General features: G+C 44.2%; 1 protein-coding gene across 3 annotated transcripts in view; it reads left to right on the plus strand.

Annotated features, from left to right (window-relative positions):
* The window catches only part of MAEA (macrophage erythroblast attacher, E3 ubiquitin ligase), a 92722-nt gene that overhangs the window by 43671 nt on the left and 37009 nt on the right, over window positions 1–12042 (plus strand). For all 3 annotated transcript variants that reach the window (XM_090035381.1, XM_090035379.1, XM_090035380.1), the window contains exon 4: window positions 11917–12039. In XM_090035381.1, the coding sequence (XP_089891507.1) occupies window positions 11917–12039 (123 nt within the window). The remainder of the gene's footprint in view (window positions 1–11916; window positions 12040–12042) is intronic.

Below are 12042 nucleotides of genomic sequence, written 5' to 3' on the forward strand. Positions count from 1 at the left end.
GATGGTAAGGGGTTTTGCCTTCCTCTGTAGCAGGGAGCCTGGCCCTCTACCCATGATCTCTTGAGCATAAATCATCAACATTTTATAGAAGCAGGATTTTTTTTTTTTAAACAAAATGCATAACCAGTCCTGATTCAGCTCTAAACACTAAATTATTGGGCAAAAAATGACAGGTGCGGGTGTTGCTGTTACTGTTGCTGCTGCTTCTACTGCTAACAAGTTCAAAAGCTGTGACTTATACTGAAATTAATGCTTTTCTGTTCTAGGAGCTGACCCATGGGGTCACATTGCAACACATTGTGTCACAGCTGACCCGTTTCATTCAGGGAATGTATATTTCTAGCTTAAGTGTTCAGCAGGAAGGTGCCCAGGAGGGATGTGCCCATAGACCGTAGAGCAGAAAAACAGCATGATGCAATGTTATCTCGCTTTCCCTGCTCAGCAAGGTCTATCCCACATAATTGCTGGGGAGCAGATCTGGTTGGGTGGGGAAAAGCCCTGCTTTTGAAGAGCACCCCAGTTTCCTTGGGGTGCCTCCCTGTAAGCAGGGAAAGCAAGCAGGAGCTCTGGGGGCTTAGGGGCCTTCAAGCTCCCAGATTACTTGCCCAAGTTGGCTGGAGAGTAGGAGCAGCTTGGGATGCTCTACTTTCCTGCCACAGGACAATAAAGCAGCACAGGATATCTCACTACTACCTTTTGTTGCATCACTGACTTTGTGCCACATGAAAGGAAGGGGAAAAAAAAGGGGAAGTTGTCTTGTTAGTTCTTAATTTGTGCTGCCTTAAGATGTTATGGCAGCACACATGAGACATTGGACACTGTTTCCACCCTCAGGCTATCTGAATCGCCCCTTGGAAGTACCTAGGTTTTCCCATTCATACTATAGGACCTATAAGTACCTAGTCCTGTCAATCTGGATAACTCCTAGGTCAAAGCACCTGGGACAAAGCTGGGACACTGAAGGCCTCACAGAAGGTCAGTTAAGATGTTAGCCCTACTGTACATGATGTGTTTAAACAGATGTTGTATTTTAGCACTACAGATGCCTGTGATCGTTTTTTTGTTGAACTGTGTACACGTGTGTACACAGTAGAACAGCAGAAAGGGTGGATCCACAACAAAAATGTTTCTCTTTAAAAGGAACTTCTTCTTTAGTACTACTGGGCATCTCGCTAGAGTGTAACACCTGTCTAGTTACATGTAGCGCTACAGGGAAGGGAACTGGATCCATCCCTCAGCCCATTGCAGAGAGCTGTCAAGGAGCCCTGCCACCACCCAGCTCCCTTGCCACAGTAGTGCTGTTTGTTTAATCAGAGCTGTCTCCTTTCTTGACCCAAGCAAAGTGCTATTTCAGGGCTGAAGATTGCATTAATAAGTGAGTTTTACTTTAATTTAGGAAGCATAGTTACATGTTGCAGGTAATGAAGCTATAGAGGAGGGGTGTCAAACTCATCCTGCCCCGCTGGCTGAATGACTAGCCTTGCATGACTTGTCAATGGGCTGGATAGGGCCTGTAGCCCCCCTCCCCTTCCCCCTACATACCATGTCTGGCACCTGTTTCAGCCAGTCTGGGACCTGCACTGCATGCAACAGATGCCAGAACGGCTGAAATGGGGGCCACATACAGTGTATTCCAGCTGGGGACCTGTAACATGGATCCCAGATTGATCAGAGTGGGCACTGCACTACAGGCAATGCCTACCCTGATCAGGCTGCACCACCATGAAGCGCCCACTCTGGGAACCACATCATACACAGTGCTTTCTCCAGCTGGTTGGGGACTTCGTGCTGCACATGGCACTTGTAAGCACCATATACAGTGCAGGTCCTGGACTGGCTAGAACAGGCATCATCTAACACAGCCCAAGAACTGCCAGGTTGGGTGGCACATGTGATACAGTCCAGCCAGAATGGGCATGGCGTGCAGTGCTGTGCCTGCTGTAGCTGGTCTGGGACCCACATTAGACTGCACTGCATACTGCACTTGTTTCCAGATGTAGATGGAACAAAGCGTTGCATGATGTGTGCTACCTGGCCCCTGCCTGTGAGACTGCTGTGGCATGTTCCTATGTGGGTCTTCTGAGACCCAGGGGCAGCACTGGGCTCTAGATGACGGGGCTCCTCCTCAAGTCTGACATTTGACACCTCTGCTGTACAGCCAGAAGAAGTGCTGCTGCTGTTCTTACGATTTGAGATTAAGCCATCTTGTCATTAATGGAATACTAGGTGTAGAAGGTGGGAAGCTTTACAGGCGCTTCAGGAGAAAATCTGAATGTTCAAAAATGAGCCAATTTCATGCTGTGTTTCATTACATTTATATAATACTCTACAACTTTGCTGGAGGCACGAACTTGCTTGGCTCAACTTGTTTGACAAGTATCATGCTACAGTGGTGATTAATACTTTAGAATTTGTTGCGTTTTTAAAAAAAAAAAGAGTAACAAAAAGTACAAGGTGTGTAGATCTTGACATAAATTTACGTATAAACCACAAACCACGTGAAGCAGTCCCAGTAGCACTATTAATATTGTTCTGCTAAATGAATTTATATAACATATGTTCCTAAAATAAAAACTTAAACCTAAAACTAATCTCTTTTTGGGTGGCAGTACTGTGTGGGTGTTTAATGTGGCGTTTCGCCAAGATGGCTGCACCTCTCTCACAAATGAGGTGGATATACTTTAATATTAAAAGCACATCTGAGATCTCTCACAATGAAGACATTACAAATGCAGGGTTGTTATGTTTGTGCTGATGGTTAGATTATGTGGCCGCTGGTGGTATATCATAGATGGGGATGATTTTGCTTCAGGTGGGATGGGGGTGGGAGTTGGACTAGATGACCTATGAGGTCCCATCCAGCTTACCCCTCTATGAATCATACAATATATTAAGGAGCTTTCCTTTTGGCATTCTCCTTTATTTCTAATTTATAGCATATAATGCACTTCATGCTTTCCAAGCAATTCTGTACTTCTCTCTAGACACTTTCTGTACATAATTACCAGTTGTGGAGCATCTCCATCTTTTGGGGTTTTTTTAAATTGGATTAGAAAAAGGGTTCTAAATTTCCAAAGAAAATTCTGCATCCTTGTTGACCTGATTAGCCTTTAATGCTTATAATAATAATAATAATAATAATAAGTGAAACAAATGTCTGTGTTTTGGAGCAGGTGGCACAGTGCAAATATTTGGTCTGCTTGGCATCTCCATACGTTCCATCACACTAACTCCTGTCAGACGTCGTTCTGTTTTTTCTTAAAGATTAGACTAAGCTTGACCGATAGTATCACAGGTAAAGTGGCACATCCCCGTTGCCAATCTCTTGAGACATGCAGCTGCCTCTTATTCTCCAAACACCAATTTACAATCATCTCTGTTTTTTATGCTGTCCTGGCTCCTTCCTTTCTCCAGAGGAACTTACCTTCTTAGTCATCTCATTTAGTTTTTTCTGCTGCCCTGCTGTGTTGGCACTTGTGCAAACTGTTTTACATCTTCTGTGTGGTAATCCTTGTATAATCATTGTGCATCTTTCATTTCATGTGTCTGACTGAAATCAAGAGCTTATTCATTAGGACCTATAGAATTGTCCAGGAAAAGATTATTTTGCCTGTAAAATTTCTCTGAACATCCAAATGATGTTCAGAAGTCTGTATAGTATCAAATTTATAATGGAGCATTATCAGATTTGTACGCCAGCAAGTAAAAAGTATGAAAGTCCAATGGTGGTGCTGTGATAAAGCACCGCATAGAAATATGGAGCCAGGTGGCTGCTTTGAAATAAATGAAAAGAAGATGTTATGGGGCGATCATGAAAGGTATGAAAGAAGTCAGTGTTTTTATTTGTCATGAGCTGTCAAAATTAAAATAACTGAATCATGTAAGGCCCCAGGAAGACATTACACTTATCCCCACTGATAAGAGCCCCACACAGCCCTGGGTGCAGCCCACCCTACCCCATGCAGATTTGGAGGGCACACACACCCCTCCCCCCCCACCCCCGCTCTCTCCCACCTGGGCAGCACCTGCACTTGCCCCCTCCCTCACTGCAGGGGGCTTTCCCAGCTTTCAGGGAGGCAGCCCAAGGAATCTGGGGTGCTCTTCAAAAGTAGGGCTTTTCCCCATGCAACCATATCTGCTTCCCCAGCAGTGTTAGGGGACAGACCTTGCTGAGCAGGGAATGCAGTGAGATTACATTGTGGTACAGCTGCTCTGCCCACCCGCCCCTTCCTTCTCCTTCCACCACACGCGGCTTGCTAGCTGGCGGCAGCTCGCCATGCTGCTGGCTGTGCTTCTCGCTGCCTGAGTGCCGTGCTGTGGCTACACGCAGCATGGGCATTTATCAGCCAAATTATTGGCCCCATTGTGCCAATACCCAATACAGCCAGTTTTTTTTTTTTTTTTAATATCGGTACCAATCCAATATTGGACTAATGCATCAGTGCATCTGTATTGGTCATGCTTCCTTGTTGCACTGGAAACCGAAGTGGGAAGCGGTAAGTCATAAAGACTATTTCTAGCTTGTTGATATTCTTGTCCCTATTGCAAAATAAAGGATGATTGTAGTGATAACATTACATTTTTACCCTCTTCTCCATTGTGTAGTAACAAAAAGGACTGAGGGGTTGTACTGGTGGTGGACGGGTCATTTTCGACCTGGAGGGAAGTGGGCAGTGGGGTCCCCCCAGGGCTCGGTCCTTGGGCCCGCACTGTTCAATTTCTTTATTAGTGACTTGGACGATGGGTTGAAGAGCAGCCTGTTTTAAATTTGCAGATGACACCAAGATTTGGGGTGAGGCGGGCACACTAGAAAGGAAGGACAGATTACAGCAGGACCTGGACAGGGTACAGGGGTGGGCAAATGAAAATAGGATGGGATTCAATACTGACAAGTGCAGGGTGCTGCACTTGGGCATTAGGAACCACTAGCATACCTATAGGCTGGGGAACTCCCTTCTTGAGAGCATGGTGGCAGAAAGAGATCTTGGAGTCATTCTCGACTCCAAGATGAACATGGGCCAACAATGCAAGAACACAGTAGGGCTAACCGTACCTTGTTGTGCATCCACAGATATATCGCAAGCAGGGCCAACAAGGTGATCCTCCTCCTCCTATGTGACACTGGTCAGGCTGAAACTGAAGTACTGCATCCAGTTCTGGGTGCTGCACTTCAGGAGGGATGTGGACAACATTGAGAGGGTCCAAAGGAGTGCCACTGTAATCCGGGGACAGCAGAGCAGACCCTACACGGAGAGGCTACAGGACCTTAACTTGTTCAGCCTTTGCAAGAGAAGTCTGAGGGGGGACCTGGTGGTTGTCACTAAACTTACTAGGGGGGACCAGCGGGGTTTGGGAGAGACCTTGTTCCCCCAAGCACCTCCCAGAGTAACAAGGCCATAAGTTGCTAGAGAGTACACTTAGACTAGGTATTAGAAGGCACTTCTTCACAGTCGGCGGCTAGGATCTGCAACCAACTTCCAAGGGAAGTGGTAATGGCTTCTACCCTGGGGGTCTTTAAAAGGTGGCTTGGCATTTTACCTGGCTGGGGTCACTTGAGCCCAGTTTTCTCTCCTGCCCAGGGCAGGGGGTTGGACTAGAAGATCCACAAGGTCCCTTCCAACCCGACTTCTATGAATCTATGAACAGGTCTCCAGTTGGATGTGTAGGTATATTTGCCTTTTCTTAAAGGTTCTTTTCACCCCTCCTCCAGTTCTTTATTTAATTTATTTTGGGAAGAACGAGGTGTATATTTTACATCTAGTATTACCATATTTCTAAACTTTCATTTCATTTCATTTCATGAGGAAACAACAAATAAATATCAGTACTGTAGGCATAAATGGAATAATATTTATACTAGGGCTGTCAATTAATCGTGGCTAACACGTGATTTATTATCGCATTAATCAGTGTTCATTTTGAAAGTGGTTTAGGTGCACTGAACTTCTGTTGTGTTACAGATTTGAACTGGTTTCCGATCACTTATACTGGTTTATGTGTAATTCATGTCCCTAGCCCAAGAGACTTCTTGTCTTCCCTTTCCTTCCCTGCTCTCCTCCCTAGTGTTAAAACTGTAGGGTAATAGAAGGAACTAGTTACAGAACAATTGCAAGCAATGACTTTGTGCATGGGGTTGGGACATTTGGCCAGCCATTGGTAACTTAAAACACTGCTTGTGTCATCCTGCATTTCCTGTTGAAAAATGAAGAAAATTTGGATTCAGCATGATCTACTTACCTTTTCACCCTTCAATAAACTTAATAAGAGGCAGATAATACAGTAAAATCCCTGTTATCTGGGATTTTACTAACCAGAACACTCTAGTAACTTAAATTTCCAATCGTATGCGGGAGGTGGGGGGGGTTAGGAAAGAAGCTTGCATGCAGCTACTGCCGCCACCACCCACCACACTATGCTGCGCTGCCACTGTTTCGCATGCGGCTACTCCACACTGCTCCATGTCCAGGCGGAAACCCACTCATGCCGAATATCAGGGATTTTATTGTGTCTTGTTTGCTGGCAGCTGAGGAAGACTGTTAAACTGGCACTTCATTGATAAACAGGGATCCTGATATTCCCAGTTAAAAAATGGCAAATTATCTGATTTAAAAACCCCAAAGTCGTTACTAAAATGAAAGGCCCCCCTGGTGCCCCTCCCCCCAACCTCTACAGCCCTGGTTCTGTTGCTTGCTCCCCCCAACCCTGCTGGTGACCCTCATTCCCCACCCATAGCTCCTGCTCCCCCAGCCCTGCCCGAGGGGACTCCCAGCTGCCAGGGATACAGAGCCATGGACCTGGGTCCACAGCCCCCTGCCCCTGGCAGGAGGCGGTGGCTGCTGCAACAGAGTGGAGCCTGGTTCCACCCCCCTACTGCCTGCTGCGGGCTTGGGCTGAGGGGGCTGCTCCCCACCATGGCATGCACTCCTGGGGGACAGGGGGACCTGGGCCCCCCACATCTGTGTGTGGGCTGTATGCTGCTCACTGCAGGCTCAGGCTCCCACCCTGCTGCCCTCTCCTGCAGTCTCTGCAGCCTGCTATGTATGACCTGACGCTGCAAAGAACAGTGGAGCCATGTATGAAGCTGCCCGCTACTGCAAGCTCTGTGCTGCTCTAGCGAGGTGTCCTCTGCCTGCACAACTACAGCGGGGCTGGCAGCATGTGGTTGCGTGCAGGGGAAATGGGCAGCGCGGAGCTTGCAGTGGTAGGCAGCTTCCTGTGCAGCTTCACTGTTGCCTGCAGCGCCCGATCGCACACACCAGACTACAGAGGTGCCGGGGAAGGCAGCATGGCAGGAGCCTGAGCCTGCAGTGGACAGTGCACAGATTGGGGGGCGGGGGGGTACGGGTTCCCCTTGCCCCTTGGGAGTGGGCATAGTCTCAGAGCCAGTCCCACTCCCTCCCACTCTCTGGACAAGCTGCCTGTGGTCCCATCCTGCTCCCTGCCGGGACCCTGTGGCCATGCATTGTGGGCACGGGCCTCAAGCTGCCACGCACTGCCCAGCTGGTCAGCAGCCCCAGCCCTGCCAACTCCCTCCCTCCCTCCCTCCCTATGGGGGTCTCAGTTTCCCCCGCCATTTACCTGTAGGGGTTGCTGTCCAGGCTGCCTGGGGCCATGTGCATATATGCGCACATGGTTCCCATACATGACTGCCCTCCTCCCACTCCCTCCCAGCCCCCTGCAGGCTGGAACTTTGCCAGCCTACAGAGGGCTCATGGGAAAACTGCAAATCCGCAGGTTTCTCCGGTAAAATGAGAAATCTGTGTTTCCCTCCAGTAAAAGGTAAAATCTGCAGTTTACTCCATTTTTCTGCAGGAAATGGAAAACCTGGATCCCTGCTGATAAATGTATGGTATATGACTTTACCAATTTGGCAACTCTAAATCTAATGCTATTCTCATATTATTTAAAGGGAGTCTAACTTAATCTTGTGCTGAGATTTAATTATAGGACATAAAAAGATGAAGCCAAAGATAAAACAAAAAAGTGATTTATTTTTCTTTTTAATTTACCACAGAGCTTTTTAAGTATAAAAAATATGAATTTTTTGATAGTGTGCTTTTTGAGGGAAAATGGTAAACTTCAAGAAAATAGCAAACCTGATTGAGCTATATACTTTTTCTTGTTTTGGCTTTTGAGGATATATTGACAGTGAGACATTTTAAACCATGTCATTGTGCTAGCTTTTTAGTTGGTTTGTCCTATGATGATCAGTGAGACAACTTTGGAGTACAATAAACCAATTTTTGTTTTATATGTATACTCACTATAGCTTATTTAATGGTGATTTATGTTGACATTTTTTTGGTTACACTTGTTAGTAACTGCAAAAATGGAAAAGATAATTGTGGTATTGAAGTCGCAGCGTACAGTTGTAAGTAGTAACAGACTGAATAACCTTGAAGTAATAATTCAGTAATCATTGACCAGGATCTATGAGGCTGTTAAATGCTTTGTTTTTTAAATATGTATGGAGTCAACTTCATCCAGCAAACATTTACATTTATATGTATGCTTGTTAAATCTGAGAAGTTTTCTGAACACTAGTAGAGGTACAGATGCATAGTTTTAACAGAAAAAAGAGAAACTGTCCTAATGCTTGCTTATTATGCATGTATATAGATATGCAGTATGCCAAGTGCCAGTGGCAACGTGGAGTATGTAGAGTTCCCTTGACAACACTACAAACGGATGATTTGTATGAAAAATACGTAAACATTGGACCATGTTTTTTGTTTGTTTGGACAAATTGGTTTTTCCCAGTCTGCCCTCTGACTTTCATTCAAAAGGGTCACATACGTGTGATTCTTCTGAGGGTGCCATTAATGGAAGGTTGAGTTACCACGTAGATACTGACTGCCTTTTTTTTTTTTTCCTTTTTTTACATGAAAAGGATTTTTTTCAGGTAAACACTGCTATGTTATCACTTCAAGCCCTTTTACCAACACACAGATCAAACTATTTGCCTCCTCATAAAAAGACCAACAAATGATCTTGGTATACATTTAGATCGCTGTTGGATTTTTGCTCTGGTGTGAGTAACTCCTTTAATTCAGCTGACAAAATATTGCAAATCAGAGTGAGGTCAGAATTAAGTTGTGTGTTTCTTGTGGTACTGTAAATTAGATGGTAAATGGTAGCTATATTTTTAAATGATTATATTTGCTTTGCAAATCTTCTCTGAGGACAATTTGGCTTTTAAATTGTTGGGGGGTAGGGAAAAGTTTAGGGAAAGTTCAAATTTCTAAGCAATACTGTGCCTGTATAAACAGGCCTGTAGCTGTTTCTACTTCTGCAGTACTGGCCTTGGCTAAGTACAGACAGTCAAAAAGCCTCAGGCTGAATTTATTCAGTCTTTACAGCTTAGTCTAAGCTGCAAAGTTTGAACCAATAAGCCAATGAACAGACATTTGCTTTTGATTCAGGAAATGCAGCCACATGCCTGCACTGGCTCAAGCCAGAAGCTGGGAGGTGCTAGAGCACTGCTATCTGGCACGTAGCCAGCATGGGCTATATGTTTGCTTCCTCTTCCTATTTGCCCCAAAGGTCTCTTGGATTTGCAGTCCATACTCGCAGCAGCAGGACTCTGCAGGGTTGTTTATCATGTCCTCTTCCTGCTTCCAGGTGCCTCTGGGATTTTTAGTCTACAGTCACAGCCAGTAGCAAGTCACAGCCATAACGGCAGCTTCTTACTCAGGGGAGAAAAGACATTTAACCCCCGCCCTCCCCTCCCAACCCCAGACCCCGACAAGGGTTTGCCTGGTGTGAGGTAGTGAGCCAGCCCTCACTGCTCTGGCTAGGGAGCAAAGGGGCAGTCCCAGCCCTGCTCTCTGGAGCAGACAGCACAACCTAGCTCAGAGCTGCAAAGCGTTCTGGGATGCGGGGGGACTGTGATTTTAACTTGAACCAGGAAGGGGTCTGGAACAGAAGTTTCATAAACAGGTTTGACCTAAATCAGTCAAGTGTGATACTACATTCAACCAGTTTATCTTAAACCAGTTTCTGTCATTTTGAAACTGGTTTATGTGCAGTGAACTTCTGTTCTGTTACAGGTTTAAACCAGTTCCTGATGACTTAAACCAGTTTATGTGCAACTTTTGTCCCTAGCCCTTTTGTCTTAGTTTACTGCTCAGGAGATCATGAATGTGCAAGAAAACAAAACTGAGAAATGTGGTACTACCTGTACAAATAAATGTCTGGTTTATAAACTGAATTAATATCTCAGACTGTCCCAAGAGGTGGTTAACGAAGACTGAGTTACAACACAGCAGCTGTATAGACTAACAGCTGAAAATACCACCTCCTACTCCGGCAGCGTCCTTGTTCATTAGCGCCATTCTGAATATCTGTCATATTCAGCATATTTCAGTTGTATGGTTTTCAGTACTGCCTTGAAACATACATACACTTTTCCATTTGGTGGAACAAGTTCATTTTTATGTTAATACAAACATTCTTAGTACTGGATTATTGTGTTTGTAGAACATTGAATTGTACGGTTCCCCACAGAGAATTTTCTTCCTCTAAGTATGAGCTGTCACAGCATGACACATTTATGCAGCTCAGAATAATCTCTGGGGATGCCAATTCAAAATGGATCCAGTTCATCTTAGTTTGAAAACACCCTTCTAAATCCTTTCATTACAAATGAATGGAAAAAAATCCTTTAATAATCTACCACAGTGTGTCTTAAAGAGTGGATATATTCAGTTGCATTTGACTTTGTCCATTTGAATGTACAAAGCTCTGGGTGAATTATGAAGCTGTATATAGGTGCAGCTAAGTGTTTGCCCTAGGCAAATTAACACTAGGTTGTGCTTGTCACAAGCAATGTTTTCACTTCCTGTGAGATGTCCTGTCACTCAGCAAAATGGAATTTTAATACTGTAACTTGTACTCCTTGTGTTTAGACACTGGAATCAGGATGTTTCAGACATGAATAATTGTAGTGCCAAAGCAATTGGGGAGGGGTGGGGTGAGTTCATTTTTTTTTTTTTTTTTTTTTTATGTTAAGAAGCTAAAAGGAAGCACATGGAAGCATCAGACTTTTACAAAGCATTCCCAGAAACTCCACAGGTGACAGGTAGTTTTGTTGAAGCTAGTAAGTCTTCACCTCTTTCTCTTGTATGTAATTCTGCTGATTTAAAGGGAGTAGAAATCAAATGAGAATGTTAATACAAAACATGTGTTGCATCTATTTACAAATTACTCAGTGATAGGTTGCAAAGCTGATTTCTAGTACATGCTGTCACATTCTATGTAACTGACACACATGAAATCATCACTTCTTCATAAGTGCTATATATATAAAAATCGAACCTTTAAACTGGAATTTAGCTTCTTAAAAGTGATAGACTAGTAATCCGTTGGATCTACAGAACTTGCCCAACAAAACAAGTACAGTAAGGGAGCCACATTGCAACATCACACGCTGCCATTGGAGTCGCTCAGTCCATGGAGACGTATCTTGATCTCTACAGTCCTTCTCAGTCTAGGTACCAGTTATGATGCTAGTTCTTGTGATATGGTATCGATGGAAAATTGTTTGTATTCCCCAGATTTGTTTCATGCCAGCTTCCAAACAAATTTGAGTATGACTGAAACCACTTCTTCCCTCCTCTTTCCTTAGTTCTAGCCTTGTATTTTAAAAAAGTTCACTGTCTGCTTTTGGCTGTGTATGAAAAAATGAATTCACAAACTTTTTAATATTACTTTATATCTTATGTACATGATTGTTATTATTCAAAAGTGCTGCTGTTGTTTTATTTTTACATGAGTATCATTTGCGAGAGAGTTTTAAAACCAGACATATCTCAAAGTGGTAGTCCTCTATCTGTAGGTATAAAAAAAGTAATTTTTGTGTAGAATTTCCTCTTATAAAACAGAACTTAACTGCTCTTTTTTTTTCTTTCTCTTAAGGATCTGGTAAATATTGAGATGTTCCTGACTGCTAAAGAAGTAGAAGAATCCTTGGAAAGACAGGAAACCATGACTTGCTTGGCTTGGTGTCATGATAACAAATCCAGGCTCAGGAAAATGAAGGTA

This window comes from Crocodylus siamensis, chromosome 2 (assembly GCF_052110815.1).
Source record: "Crocodylus siamensis isolate JL-2025a chromosome 2, ASM5211081v1, whole genome shotgun sequence".
Taxonomy (NCBI): domain Eukaryota; kingdom Metazoa; phylum Chordata; order Crocodylia; family Crocodylidae; genus Crocodylus; species Crocodylus siamensis.